Raw genomic sequence first — 15,968 nt, 5'->3', positions numbered from 1 at the left:
CTTCTCCTCTGTACTTATCACATTTAGTTGGTCTGCAGCAAAAACATTTGGGCGTATCATATCATCATAATCATTAGTATTTATATTACTCTACTATGTGCCAGGCATTCACTGGGTTAACAAATATCTCATTTGATCCTCACAACAATGGGGGGGAGGTGCATTATTATTCCCATTTTCCACATGGGGAAACTGAGGCACACAGGGGTTAAGTGATTTGCCCAGGGTCATGCAACTAGTAAGTGTCTGAGGCTGGATTTGAACTTTGGTTTTTCTGACTCCAGACTATCTATTATGCCACCCAGTTGCCTCATTTCATACCCCGCCATTTGATTGTAAACTCCTTGAAGGCAGGTTGGAATTGTTTCTTCTTGTATTTGTATCCCAAATGTCCAGTATACGGAAGGCACAAAAACATCAGCCTGGGAGTCAGACGCAGAATACAGAATTCCAGATCTGGGAGCCTCAGAGGCCACCAAATCCAATCCCACCTGTTTGGGAATGAGATCCCCTGCCTGTGGAATACCCAACAGCCTTTGCTTGGGGGGAGCCAGCAGCCTTGGAGGGGGCCCCCTCCCTCTGAGGATGGCCCTTCTTGTTAGGAAGTAATTACTAACATGCGGCCTCAGCCTGCCCCTCTGTAACTTCCCCCTAACACTCCCTAATGATGCCCAGGGGAGCTGACAAGGACAAGCCCAATCCCTCTTCCACACAATGGCCCTTCCAATACCTGTTCCCCCTCTGTCCTTACCCCCTACCTCAAGCCTTTCCTTCACCTTGTTGGTCATTTCCTAACTCTTTTTCTTTTTCTTGCTTTTTGGAGGGCAGTTGGGGTTAAGTGACTTGCCCAAGGTCACATGGCTAGTTTTTTATTTCCTAGGTCTTATACATCATGATCTCCAGGTCCTTCTTCATCCAGTCCTTTCTGAAATGGGGTGCCAAGAGTTTAAGTTCTGGTGTTCCTAAGCTGTGTGGCCCTGGGCAAGTCCCTTTATTTCTCTGATTCTCCATTTCCTCATCTATAAAACTGGAATAATACCTGCACTGCCTACCAGCCAGGTGGCGCAGGGGACAGTGGCTCTAGACTTGGAATCAGGAAGACCTGTGTTCAAATCCAGCCTCAGATACTTCCTGGCTGTGTGACTCTGGGCAAGTCACTTCATCAGTTCCTGCCTCAGGGTGCCCATCTGTAAAATGGGGATAACAGAACTTGTTGTTCTGAGGATCAAATGAGACAACATACATGCATCACTTGGTAAATATCGAGTGCCCACGAAAACCTCTGAGGGCTATTTTGATGTGAGTATTTTGCAGACCTTGAGTGTTATGAAAGTGTGAATTACTGCTTCCCAGAATAAGCCTAACTCCTCCCTGTATCAACAGGCCCTGGGTCACTCATGCTGGGGACGCCCAAGAGGACAAACAGAATGTGTCTCGGGGAGATACAGGCGAAGACCAGCCCAGATTCTGTTGGGCTGCGTCGGCCCTGACGGGGTGGTTTGTGGTTCTGCAGCAGCATGAGGGAAGTCTGGGTGTGTATGTCTGTTGCCTTGTTTTTTAGACTCTCAGCAGAGGTTCCTGCTTGGATTAAGCATGGCCGTTGAAGGCTTGTTCCTCTGTGGCTGGCTTCTGATGAGATAACCCAGTTCTGGAAGGTACTGCCCCTGAAAACAAAGGACTGAACCATCCCCACCCCACCTAAATGCCTAAATCGATGCTGGTGATTTACTTGAGCAGTCATGAGTGACTTAGAGAATTAACATTGGGCCACATGTACTCCCCTGGGAATGAAGCTTGTCTTATGTCTTGTGTCTTGCAGAGGAAGTCAGTGACAGAAGGTGCTTCCTGTGTGCTAACCCTCCACTCCCCCCGACTCCCACCCTACCCAGAGACCAGTTCTCAGAGGCCTCACTCTCTCTTCTGGAAAAATCACCTGTACAGAGAACAAAGACAGACCCAAATCACTATGTGCGATTTATGGCTTATCTTCCTTTAATTTTCATGCTTCATATTTAACCCAATTCTCCAGCTCATTTGCTTTGTCAATTAGCAGGATACTGCTCTTTCCAACATCTTGAATTTCGTGCTTTACAGACATTTTTGTGTAATTCTAAAAATTCCTAAAAGGGTCGGTGGGGGTGAGGGGTTGGGGGGAGTGTGTTAAGTGGAGGGAGAATCTATAGGGAAAGCAGTGTCTCTTGGGTAAAAGATAAAGTCCTGTGTTTCCTGCCATCCCTGCCATGTCAGTGGCCTTTTCAGATGTCTTCAGGAATGGGAAAGCCAAGAATGTCAGCAGTGAATACCTCAGCAGTGATTTCTTCCGGGAGTTCTTCATCCAGGCAAATGCTAGATCCTGGATGAACAAGGTGAAATCAAATGGCCCCCAAATGATTAGGTCTCCAGCTCAGGAGGATTCAGTAAAAGAACCAAAAGGAAGTATCACCAAAACAACGGCCACCACCACCACATTAAAAGGGATCTGTTCTAGAACTTGGCTTTGCTTCCTTGGACTTCACTGTGTGGAAGTTAGTTAAAATCTCATTTTCACCATAGTGATAAATGTTAAACAGTTTTCTGCAAGCTTCATTGAACATGGAGAGCAAGAGTAATTCTGGCTCAAGATAACTTTGGAAAAAAAGACCAAATGGAACATAACAAAAATGATCACTCCCAATTTTAGAGTACTTTACCAGGTTGTAAAGCACTTTCCTCATGCAAAGAGGGAGACAGCACAAATATTATTCCCATTTTATAGATAGGATAAATGAGGATCAGGGAGGTCACACTGCCAGGATGTTTCTGAGCTAGGCCTCAGTAAATCTTAATCTCTCAGCTGGAAGTCCAATGACCTTGACCTGGAAAGGAATTCCCTCCCAAAAGCTCTAGACAAGCGGTCCTCTGGGTACCGCATGGAGACCTCCAGGGGAAGGGGAAGCCGCTGCTTCCCAGGACACTTCTCATTATTAAGAAGTTTCTTTTAACAGACATCAAACCTAATCCTCCCCCCCAGCTTCTGTGTTGTTCCCCATTCTGCCCTCCCAGGCCAAACAAAACAAAGCGGATCCCTCTTCCTTTGTTGGCCTTTCAGCAACCCGGAGGTCGCTCCAAGCCTCCTCTGTGGGCCAAACGCCCCTTGTTCTTGCAGCCAACGTCCATGTGTCTCGCTCCTCCTCCCACCTGCCTGGCTCTCCTTGGGGATTTTTCCGCTGTGTTTGAGATGTTCCCAAAATGTTGCACATGCTGGTTGTCAGCTCCCATTACTACTGGCCTGTAAGGTTTTCGAAGCCCTTTCTATACCTTATCTCGCCTAAGCCCTGAGAAGGAGGAGCTGTACTTTTTGTGATGGCTAAGAATCAGAAATTGCAGGGATGCCCATCAATTGGGGAATGGCTGAGCAAGCTGCAATAGATGATTTTGATGGAATATTATTGTGCTATAAGAAATGATGAGAGGATGCTTTCAGAAAAACTTAGAAAGACTTACATGAACTGATGCAGAGTGAAGTGAGCAGAACCGGGGGAACGCTGTATACGGCAACAACAATATTCTTTGTTGAAGAACTGTGAATCACTCAGCTGTTCTCAGCAATACAATGATCCAAGACAATCCCAAAGGAACCATGATGAAAAAATGCCATCTACCTCCAGAGAAAGACCTGACGCCATCTGAATACAGACTGAAGCAAGCTACTTTTCCTTTCCTTTTTCTTTCTTTCTATTCGAGTCTTCCTTCTTGTATGAAATGATTAATATGGAAATGTTTAACATGATTGCACATGTATAACCTATATCAGAGTGTTTACCATCTCAGGGAGGGATACAATCTGGAAGTCAAAGCTCTAAAATCAATGTTTAAAAATGGTTTTAACATGTAATTGGGGAAAAATAAATTTTTTTTAACAGGAGGAGCTTCAGATGTTGCCTCCATTGTATGAAGGAAGAAATCAAAGCTCCTCCAAGTTAGGTGGACTCGATTCAGGATTCAAACCCAAGCCTTCCTGGGTCCAAGGCCAGCCCTCTGTCCCCGTGCCATCTACCAGCCCCTCCCAGCTGTCAAAGGCTGGAATGCTCAAGTTTAGAGCTGGAAATGACTGGACAGTCTAGACTACTGTGGATTTGTCTGGAGTTAGAAACTTTGTTAACATTGTTGACATCCATCTCTCTGACAGGGAAGGTCGGCATCAATGCAGACTGGGTGATTCCAGGGAGAGCCTGACAAAAAGGGCAACCTGTCCACAAGCTTTGCAGGCACTCTGTGTCCTTTATATCCTTACCTGCCTGGGCCAGGCAAAGGGCAGAGACAGGGTAGGAGAAGGAACGGGGGGAGGGCAGGAAATTCCATAGTCATCTCCTTATAAGCTCCAGATTCCTCACTCTCTCTGGCCCCTGATATCCGGTCAGTTGCCAAGTCCTGTCCCCTGTTCCCTCCTCTGACACTGACACCCCCACCCTGGTGCAGGCCCTCATTCTCTCACACCTGGATTACTGTAATGGGTCAAGCCTGCCTCATGTCCCTCCCCACCCCATCCATCCTCTACTTCACAAACCGGACTCTTTCTATCTTTCCAGGCTTCTTAGACCCCATTCCTCTTCACATACTCTACAATCCATTGCCATTGGCTACCTGGCTGTTCCTTGAACACGATGTACTATCTCCTAAATCCCCTCCTTTGCACTCTCTTCCCCTCCCTTCTTCCCTTCCTTCTTTTCCTCTCTGACTAGGTCTCCTCCCTACCTCAACCAAGCTACAAGTGCAGTGAGCTCTCACACAGGTCCCAGTCCTATCAGTGCAGAAGCTTGAACCTACTTCATTGCTCTGACCTGGCCAGTTGGCCCATCCTTAGGCAGTCTGGCAGCCCTCTGCTCTCAGGGGCACAACAGTCAGACTCAATGTGTCATCCAATTGCAGCTCAAAACTCCTGAACTCAAACTATCCACCATTACCAGTCTCCCCAGCAGCAAGGACTCCAGGTGTGAACCGCCCTGTCCTATAACTATAATAAAAACAAGGCTGTTTTTACTGGAATGGCTGGAATTCTCTGCCCTCCTCCTGCCTTCCCTTGTTTCCTTCAAATGTCAACTAAAATCTTACCTTCTGTTAGAAACTGGTTCCCTTTAATGCTTGTGCTTTCCTTCTGAGGTGATCCCCAATCTAGCCTGTCTATAGCTTATCTATAGAGTTATTTGTATGCCTTCTCCCTTACTAGACTATGAGCTCCTTGAGGACAAGAATCCTTCTTTGTATCCCCAGGACTTATCATAGTGCCTTGCACATGGTAAATGAGTAATAAATACTTGCTGACTTGACAGTCTTGGCCCTCAAGAAGTTTACTTACATTCTTTTTTCCTTAAATTTTGAGTTCCAAATTCTCTCCTCTCTTCCCTCCTCTCCCACCCCTCGCATTGAGAAAGCAGGCAATTTGATATAGGTTACACACGTGCAGTCATGTAAAATATATTTCCATATCAGTCATGTGGTGAAAGAAAACACAGACCAAAAAAAAAAAAAAACCAAAAAAAAAAAAAAAAAAAAAAAATCTTTTTTTTTGATCTACAATCAGACTCTCTCAATTTCTTTCTCTGGGGATGAACAGTACTTTTCATCATAAGTTCTCCAGGATTGTTTTGGATCTCTGTATTGCTGAGAATAAGTACGTCATTCACAGTTGTTCATTGTACAGTATTGTTATTACTGTGTACAGTGTTCTCCTGGTTCTGCTCACTTCACTTTGCATCAGTTCATGTAAATCTTTCCAGGTTTTTCTGAAAGCATCCTGTTTATCATCTATTATAGTACAACAGTATTCCATTACATTCATATACCACAACTTGTTCGGTCATTTCACAATTGATGGGCATCCCCTCAATTTCCAATTCTTTGCCACCGCAAAAAGAGCTGCTATAAATATTTTTGTACATATAGGTCCTTTTCATTTTTCTAAAAATATCTTGAATACAATTTTTATTTTTTTAACTTAGCATTTTAAATAAAATTTAAACATTTTTAAAGTCTCTGGAATACAGAGCTAGTAATGATATTGTTGGGTCAAGGGGTATGCCCAGTCTTGTAGCCCTTTGGGCATAGTTCCAAATTGCTCTCCAGAATGGTTGGATTAGTTCACAACTCCACCAACAGTACGTCAGTGTCACAATTTTCCCATATCTACTTCAACATCTGTCATTTCCTTTTCTGTCATATTAGCCAATCTTTTGGGTTTTTTTTCTATTTCTTTCCCTTTTTTGGAACATGGTTAAGGTAGAAACGTGTTTTGCATATCTGTACATATTTGTAATAGTTTTTGTTTTTCTTAACTTCTCAGTGGGTGGGAGAGGGGGTAGAAGGATGGAGAGAATTTGGAACTGGAAAAAAAAAAGAATAAGTCTCTGTGTGTAATTTTTTTTTCTTTTTGGAAGGGGGAAGGCAGGGCAATTGGGGTTAAGTGACTTGCCCAAGGTCACATAGCTAGCAAGTGTTAAGCGTCTGAGGCCAGATTTGAACTCAGGTCCTCCTGACTCCAGGGCTGGTGCGTGCACGCGCGTTCAGAGAAGCCTCCCCTTAGCTGGGGCTTGAAGGAAGAGATGGATTTTAGTCTATTCCCTCTCTTTGAAGGAAGAGCTGAGGAGTATTCATTCACACACACACGTATTTTGTGTGCCGGAATACAGGGACCTGATTCATCAAAAACAATATACGCACGTATTTAAAAGTTCTGAGAAATGCTAAAGTTTCTCAATTAACTAAGAGAAGTCCTGTCCCTTCCTTCCTAACGGTCTTTTTTTTCTGTAAAAATCCTTCACTGTGCCCTCATATCCAGCCATCCAAGCAATGGGAATAAGGCGGTTTGGCAAAGGGGAATGTGTACTAGTCCTGGAGCCCAGGAGGCTATTGTTGTACACTCCAGGACCTCTCTACATCTCCCCATTCTCTCCTCCTCTGTTCCAGTCTGTCAGGAAGGCACGATCCTTTTCCTTGCCAAGGCCAAGCCCTCTGTTTATGCCTTGGTGCTCCCTAGTGCTCTCTCCTCTGGGAGATTTGCCCCCTGGATACTTTCCCCTGTCCCTTTCGCCTTCATTTCCTCATTAACTGCTGACAAACATAGTCTATACCTCTCCCATCCTTAAAAAGCAGCTGGGTTATCGCAGTGGTCAGAGACCAAACTTCTAGAAAAATAACCTTTATCTGTTCCTTCCCTTCCATTTCTGGCCTGCAGTCCCACCATTTATGGGGTCACAGGTTTACAGACAAAGGGTACCTTTAAGACAATCAAGTCTAGCCCCCTTGTTTTTACAGGAGAGACCGAGGCCCAGACTCTCTGATCCCCTCCCCCAAGGGAGAGTGGTCTTTCCCCCTTCCATCAATATCTTTTGATGCTCCAAGTCAGCCTCGTAAGCAGTGGAACCAAGATTTTAACTCAGTTTTTCTGACTCCAAATCTAGTACTCTTTCCTCTCTACTATGCGGCTTCTACTTCACTTCAAGGCTACCGACATTTTCTTGACGCCCTCATTCCTCTCCTTCCTGACCTCTCTGCAGTTTTTGACCCTAGTGATCCCCGTCTCCTCTTGGACACTCCCTCCTCCCTTGGCATCTGTGACGCTGCTCCTCTCTTTGGGTCCTTCCAGTTCATCCGACCTCTCCCTGATCGTCTCTGCTGGATTGCCCTCCTTCTACCTCCTGCGCCTGAACGCCGGCATTCTTCAGGGTTCTGTCTTGGGGCCTCCCTACCCTATGTCTGGGTGATCCCATCGGTTTCCATGGGTTCAATCATTATCTCTATGAGATGACTCCTGAATGTGTATATTCAGCCCCAGTCTCTCATCCAAACTTTAGATTCTTTTCACCAAAGGTCTAATGGACACCTTTACCTCAATGTCCTCAAAGCATCTCAAATTTACTGTGTGTAAAATCCTCCCTTGGCCTTCCCCTCCTTCCAAAAGTTCCTATTTATATTGAAAGTACCTCTTTCCAGTCGTCCAGATTCAGAACCTTGGGATCATTCTTGGCTTCTCTCTCTCCCTCATCCACCACAATCTATCAGTTGACAAGTCCTACCTCCATAATATCTTTCCTCCATCTTCTATTCTCCATTCATATGGTACTACCCTAGTTCAGGCCCCTATCAAGCTACCTAGATTATTTCCAAAGCCTCCTATTTGGTCTCCCCACCTTTTCTTTTTTTGAGACAATCAGGGTTAAGTGACTTGCCCAGGGTCACACAGCTATATTAAGTTGTCTGAGGCTAGATTTGAACTTAGGTCCTCCTGACTCTAGGGCCATTCTTCTATCCACTGAGCCACCCGGTTGCCTCCTCCCCACTTTTTTTACTCTCCCTTCTCTAATACAGCCTCTGCACAGTTTCCACCTTAATCTTCCTAAGGTAGGGATCTGATTATAATCCCTCCTGCACTCAAAAATCTTTAGTGGCTCTTTCCTTATTGCCTCCATGATAAAATAAAGGGTTTCCCAAAAGTCTTAGTGCCATTGGACTGCACTAAGAATTTGGGGCACTGTTTACAATGACCCTGGCTGACACTTAGAGTTCATTGTCCCAAGACGCCAGCCCACCTTTCCAGACTGTTTCACATCCCACACATTCAATGTGGCCTCCTTGCTGTTCTGTCTCCTCCTCCCCTTCTGTCATTTGCACAGAGTATGGTCTGACCCTGGAATTCACCCCTTTTAGGACCTGAGCTTCCTTCAAGGCTCGGCTGAGGTCCCACCTGCTCTGTGAGGCCTTGTCTGATCCCCCCCATTGCTAATACTCTCTCTTCAAATGACCGTTTATTTGCTTATTCACATGCATGTTTTATCCTTCCTCCCCAGAAGAATGTAAGCTCTTCTGAGGTCAGGGGCGGTTTCATTTTTGTCTTTGTGGCCCCAGCACCTAGCATGGTACCAGGTTCTGCACTGTATACAGAAGACACTTAATAAGTGTTTGTTACACTCCGGTGATCTGGGTTTGAATTCTGGCTCCAAATCCTAACTAGCTGCGTGACCTCAGACAGATTATTTAACCTCTCTGATCTTCAGTCTCATCTGTAAAATGGGGATAATGCTGCCTGCATAATCTACCCTCACAGGGCTATGTCTGAGGAACCGGTTTTGTTTACCTTGAAGCAGTCTGTTAATATTATTAAGAGGAAAAAAAAGGTGGAAAAGCAAGCAAGGCGACGTAAAGTCCAGAAGAGTGACCAAAAAACAGTCAAAATGCTCTCGGGGAGGATATGCATCCTTTCTAACATGCCATCTGGTGCTTTCTTTGTGCTGAACTTGATTCAAACTCAACTAGTCAAGAAAACTCATGCCCCTTCCTTCTGCAGTTTGCTCCTCAGTGCCCCTGGTGTTCCCTGCCTGGGGAAGGTTAGTCAGCACACCATACCTTTGTAATCTAAGGTGGCAGGTTCCGATTTCCAGCCCTCTGGGTTCAGACCAAACAGCGTGCTGAAGCACTCTGACAGCTCTTCCTCGGTCATATGCTCCCCTGTGCCCCACCAGTAAAGAGACAACTGATTAGTGTCTGGGGTTGTGGACATGAAGGCACTTTGCTGAGCAGCAGACACCACACAATGTTATTCATCACTAAAGCTGCTAACACAGCCCCTGACCTGCCTACACCTTGGTGCAGGTGGCTCCATGATTGGCTGTGGCCCAGAAGACAAGGTCCTCCCCACTGGTTGCCAATGCTCCTTCCAACTCAGCTGAGCTGATCTTTGGACAGTGAACCAGGTTCACATTCCCACTTTTCTCCTTTGGTGGGGCCTGCCAAAACTTGTGGATTGTAGGGCCCTTGTGGGCTGGCACCAAGGACCCTGACTCACCTTCATTCCAAGGTAACGATGACTGGAAAACCAGGGGAGCCAGTTCTTACATTTAAGGTGAGGGGCAAATAAAGGAATGGCCTGAGAGTTATCCTTGTATCCAAAAAAATATTAAAAGACTTCGAGAAATCGCTTTGGGGCAATCCCCTCTGGAGTATTTACAGGAGACCGTGGACAGAGATCACACAGGAGAGAAGGTATAGATAACTGTTGAGCCCTCACTAGTCGGGGAAGCGCCCACATTGTTGGGAAGTAGGCTCATGGGCTCTTTCATGATCTCCTTAACTGGAAAAACAAGCAATTCAAATGGCGTCCATACGCCAGCGCCATCCCACAGGCTTTCTTTTGTGCTTTCTAACCACACCTCTTCAAGCCTCAAGTTAAGTTTTGACTTATGTGTAAGGGAGGGGAAGAGGTTTTAATGGGTTAACAAGCTGGAATATCCTGTGATCCCTTTATGAGGCACAAACACTTCTCTGATTGAGTTAGGAAGGGAACAAAGCAATTGGCTGAGCAAACAAATTAGCCAGTGCCTTTGGGAGCTTTAAATCGCTAAGCCCTGGACAAATTTCAGCAGTTCAAGAGGGAAAGATCACAAGCCTTCTGCTGACTGCAAAGACCACTGTGAGGGGGAGGGGAAGCTGGATGCTTCAAGGCAGAGTAGTTTTGATGGGGAGCTCTGTGCCCAGTGGAAGCCACTGGGGAACAGAGCTATACACTCCAGACAGACACGAACACCAAGTGGCCTAAGCAAAGGGAGGAAGCATTTTCAAGAACCATGATCCCTGGCAACAGAGAGGGCAATTGGGCTATGGCAATCTGACCCTGGGAACACAGCTGAGCACCCAACCTAAAAAGCATTCTCTACAAAGGAAGGTCTTGCAGGGTCTGCAGTAACAGTTGTGAATTGCCTTAGCCTCACATGGACATGATACTGTACATCAGGGGTGGGAAACCTGTGGCCTCAAGGCTACATGTAGTCCTCTAGGTCCTCAAGTGCAGCCGCCTCTAGGTGAGGACCTGCAGGTGGCAGTTTCCCGCCCCTGATGTACATGATACTACCATGATACTCTTTTAAGTTTGTGCCCACTCTTCCCACAGACGTCATGTATTTGTGGGAGAATATGCTCCAAGTTTGAGAGGAATATTTCATAACTACTTGTTCTGCCATTTGAGTAAATGACTTTGCTAAGAGTATCTCCTGGTTTATTGTTCACGGGAAGCACACCGCTAGGGGCTTGTCAATTGTAGTGTTCTGAGTACAGACTCACAGAGTCACCCCTAGAACCCGAGAACCAGCCTATGAGTGTCAGTGCACCCCCCAGCTCCCAGCTCCCAGCCCCCAGCTCCCAGCCCCCAGTACCCAGGCCCCTGCAAGGGTGCTACATGAGTGATAAGAATGACTCACTCATCATACATTGTGCCAAGCTATGCTTCAGCAGCCCTCTTCAAAAACATATGGCTTTTCAAAAAGGGAGAGACAGATAGCTTACTCAGCACATTCACATGAAGTAACCAGTCACAAGGGGCTTCCCATAGAGCTGAAGGACATCGCCAAACCACTCTCCCAGGGATCTCTTCTTCCCATCTCCAATGGGAACACCCATCTTTACCCTGCAGGCCTCCTATAAAAGCGGGCTGTTGTAATTTACCATTCATCAAGTACTTCTCTACTTTGATGCCTCAGAGAGGCAGCCTGGAACAGTGAACCAAGTGCTGGACATGGCAATGGAAGGATGTGGGCCTAACTTCTCCCTCTGACATTTGCTCATTGTGTGATTGTGGGCAAGCTGCTTGACTTCTCTCAGTCTTGGTTTACTGATCTGTAAAATGAGGATAATACTACCAATAATTATAATACCTAGCTCGCTGTTGTGATAAAAATATGTAAAGCACTGTGCAAACTTATCAGCGCCATGGCAATGCCAGCTGTCACTGTGATCTCCTGATGGGGGTACACCTTCTACTGCTGCTACTTAATTACGGCTCATTGGTCAACCGAATCACAATCTCATCCTGGGAGCCTGAGGCCTGTGTCTGTATGTAAGGCCTCCCCCGTAAATCGACCCAGTGACCACGTTAAGAATGCCAGCACCCACACTGACGCTGTCTGTCTGTTGTCCCTCATTCTCCACACTTGATCGGCCCACCTGGTGTCCTGATCATACGTATCTTGGACTACACTTTTTGTATCACTCCTCACTCGAGAAAACGGTGGTTGGCAGGTTAATATAGTCCACCAAAGCTATCTTATGCATATGTACTGACCTTTGGTTAGAAGCAATTCTAGGAAATCTTCTCTCCTAATAGCCATTTCTCCATCCTTATTGAGATAGCCAAGAACTTTGAAAGAATTTTGTATGTCACTCATGGTTGGACCAAAAGGTGGCCTGTGGTTGATGTAAACCTTCACAAAATCTGGTAAGTTGATGGAATCAACGAGCTTCCCTGTATCCACATACTCACTGAATTTAACTTCATTTAGCATATCATCAATCTAAAAAGGATGCAGAAAGATTTTAAAAATGTATTCTTGGTAAACATGAATCTGAAATTTTTACATACTTTTTAAAAAAATAAGTTTTTATTAATATATTATTTCTTAAATCACCATAATTACCCCAAGCATCCCTCCTCCATGCCCTCCCAGAGAGTCATCCCATAGGACAAATAGTATTTTTTTGAGAGGAAAGAAAAGATTAGTGTAACTGATTAATAAATTGAAAATGTCCCAAAATATATGCAATGTGTAACACCTGTAAACCTTCTACCTCCATGAAGGAGGGGGTTGGGGGCCTGTCCCCATCCTTCTTCATTTGAGTCCTGATAGAACTTTATAATTTTGTTACATTTATTTTTGATTTGTTGGTGTGTTATTCACATACTTCAAAAAAATTTTTTTTTTTCCTTTTTGGAGGGGGGAAGATAGGGCATTTGGGGTTAAGTGACTTGCCCAAAGTCACACAGCTAGTTTTTGTGTTAAGTGTCTGAGGCTGGATTTAAACTCGGGTCCTCCTGACTCCAGGGCCGGTGCTCTATTCACTGCACCACCTAGCCACCCTTGTTCACATACTTTTAAAAAGCAAAAAATAACAGGCACAATGTTGGGCCACGTCTAGCTTTTCTCAGCACGACCATTCAATTCAGAAATATTTATCCATAACAATAATAATGATAATGAATATTTCTATCATGCTTAGAAAGTGCTTTACACACATCATCTCATTTTATCCTCACAATGATGCTGGCATTATCAGCCCTGTTTTACAGATAAAGAAACAGACTAGGAGAAATTAAGTGACGAGCTTGGGGTTACTCACTGAAGGTAAGACTGAAACAAAGGTCTTCCCAACTCCAGGTCCTGCACTCTGTCAGCTACATACCTTGTTGTGCTGTATAATTGTCCCAGTTGTATCCAACTCTCCCTGACCCCATCTGGGGTTTTCTTGGCAGAGATACTGGAGTGGTTTGCCATTTCTTTCTCCAGCTCACTTTACAGATGAGGAAACTGGGGTAAACAGGGTTAAGTGACTTGCCCAGGGTCACACAGCTAGTGAGTGTCTGAGGCCATCTTTGAACTGAACCTGGTGTCCCTCTTTCTCACTACTCCACTGGACAGACCTTCTGCTCCAACCAAACAAGACTCTTATTCAGAAAGCCAGAATTTGAAGAGAACTCAGAAGGCATCTAGTCTGATCTCTTGATGCTGGTCCAACTTGTTGTTTCTGAATCGAATGGCTAAATTTAACCACTATCACAGTCTTAGAGTTTGTAGCTTAGGGTTTTTTTTTTCTGGAGGTGATCTGAGAATTTTTCTCCATTGAAATTTAATTTTCTATGTTTAGACGTTCTGGGCAGTTCTCTTTTATTATTTCCTGCATTCTAGCACTAAGATTTTTTGGTCCTGTCAGGTTCTTCTGGGTTCCTATGATCATCTGGTTGTCTCTGTACATCCTGTCTTCCAAGCACAGCGCGTTTTGTTTGCGTAGTTAGCACATTTTCTTTTAATGTTCTTGTTTCTTGCTTCTCTTCTTCTAGGTTGTCCTGCTTTATCTTTGCTTCTGTGTAGTTGCATTCCCAATCTACTGTTCTCTCTTTTGTTTCCTTGGCTAGGCTAGCCATTGCAGATTGGGGTTTTTCTATTTCTGCTCATTATTTTTGCTGCGCAGGACATAAATTCTGCTCTCATAATTCTCATTTCCCTTTTAAATCACTCTAGAATAGTGTGTTATGTTTCCATGTTCTCAACTTCTACAGGGTTCTTTGTCTCAATAAGTGTTAGATCACTTTCCTTTTTTTGGTCATATTTATTCATAGATGCCTGAACTCATTTACTAGATCTGAAGGCCATATTGCCTTCTTGTAATATTTTCTCCTTGACCTGGGAATTCTGGAATTTGGCTATAATATTCCTAGGAGTTTTCTTTTGCGGATTTTTTTCAAAAGGTGATTAGTGAATTCTTTCAATTTCTATTTTACCTTCTGGTTCTAGAATTTCAGGGCAGTTTTCCTTAATAATTTCTTGAAAGATGATGTCTAGGTTCTTTTTTTGATCATGGCTTTCAGGTAGTCCAATAATTTTAAAATTCTCTCTCCTGTGTGACCAGCACTAAAATGGTGCACTACAACGGAGAAGTGTGGAATAAATGTGGGACAGGCAGGATTATTGATGCAATCTGTTTACTGATACCATGAGCAAGGTTTTTATAGAGTAAAAGGACAAAGTAGGTAACTATAGGTCACTAAGCTTTCCATAACTGCTTTGTTCAGTTTCAAGATGCCAGACAGTGATGTCAAGTAGGCCTTGATGGTAATCATGTCCTTGATGTTTCCATACACATGAATAGTATATAAAATGTATTAATAATCTTAAAAGGCAGCTAACACCTTCTGGCTAGAATCCCAGAACAGGGCAGAGCTCTGGGCCTCAGGATATTGGGCAAATTCTGATTTCCAGCTGCATCACTGGGAAAACCAGGAGCTGGCTGTTGCAGAACGGTCACATCACTGGAAAACCTGGAGCTAATTAACTTATCTAGAGACAGCCTGATTCCTGGATCAGGTGTTTAGGCTCCCTTCATTCCTGGATCTATTTTGCCACATTCCTTGTATTGTTAGTTTTTTCCTGTTGATTTATCTGTTTATGTTCAGGGTCATTAGATTTCTTCCTGAAATTTTTGGTACTTTCAGTCTTTTCCCCTCTTATTTTCCTTCTCACGTACTTCCTGACTCTTTCTCCTCTAACTGCAGTTTCCTTGGGGGCTGGATCCCAAAGTGTCTCAACCTCCTCCCTTACTGAGTGATTCATAATTCATCAGCCTAGGTCTCTGCCCCAGTTGACTTTTGGGTGGTCAGAACTGGCCCTCACTAGATGCTGTGCTTCTCCTGCCGACTTCGTGGGGTACTACACAACTTGCCCCAATGCACAGTGTCCTGTCTTTCCACTCCCTCTGCTCCTTACTTCTCTGGCCTCCAGCAGTTCAGAGCTTTGCAGCACTGGTACTTCTGGGTTGCTTGCCAGGGGCATGTTAGCTGTTGATGCCTGAGCAAACTTTCACAGTGCAGTGCTGGGATCTGGAAAGAGAGTGGGAAATGGGATGTAGGGGTGGGTTTTGATGTAAGCCTATGTTGTGGCCTTGGGTCTGCTAGTACAGTCTTGTTGTTAATAATGTTGGAGGTAGGAGAGGGGTGCTGAATGCGCTTAGGGTCGGTGAGCACCATTTCCTGATTTGGGGGGGGGATTTTTAAAACATTCTTTTGGATTCTGGGTATCCTAGACCATGGAAATAGTTGAAGCTGCTTTATCTTTGGCAAATAATTTCTGTGTTAGAGAGGGCTGAGAAGTTGTGGGCATTAATGAAAATGTCTTGTCTACCATCTAGTCTGATCTGTAGCTGAATGAGTCATTCCTTGAGGGTTGGAATGACTATGTTTTTTCTGTCCAGTGTCTAGCATAGGTGTTGGCACATATCAGGTGCTTAATAAATATTTGTTGACTTAGACTGACCAAGAATCCCTCCTAGCATATGTTCAATCAATGGTTGTTTAGTCTGAAAGTTTCTAGTTGCATATTTCTTGAAAATGGTGATAAGGGACAAAATGGGAAGGTATGATAGGGATATCCCAGAAAAAGAAAAAGGCACTAGTGAAA

The 15,968-nt window shown here is 44.6% G+C and overlaps 1 protein-coding gene across 1 annotated transcript in view; it reads right to left on the bottom strand.

The window, feature by feature from the left end:
* Positions 1–1,834: 1,834 nt before the first annotated feature.
* The window catches only part of CFAP251 (cilia and flagella associated protein 251), a 92,130-nt gene continuing 77,996 nt past the window's right edge, over positions 1,835–15,968 (bottom strand). The window contains exons 20-22 of the mRNA XM_069081455.1: positions 12,086–12,314; positions 9,379–9,480; positions 1,835–2,353 (exon numbers count right to left, since the gene is read on the bottom strand). Of these exons, the coding sequence (XP_068937556.1) occupies positions 2,256–2,353; positions 9,379–9,480; positions 12,086–12,314 (429 nt within the window). The 3' untranslated portion in view covers positions 1,835–2,255. The remainder of the gene's footprint in view (positions 2,354–9,378; positions 9,481–12,085; positions 12,315–15,968) is intronic.

This window comes from Petaurus breviceps, unplaced genomic scaffold (genome assembly GCF_028583685.1).
Source record: "Petaurus breviceps papuanus isolate PSGF00001 unplaced genomic scaffold, PetGlider_PUasm1.0 99, whole genome shotgun sequence".
Taxonomy (NCBI): domain Eukaryota; kingdom Metazoa; phylum Chordata; class Mammalia; order Diprotodontia; family Petauridae; genus Petaurus; species Petaurus breviceps.
The sequence above is the reverse complement of the archived record's forward strand: the minus strand, read 5'-3'. Positions and strand labels throughout refer to the sequence as shown.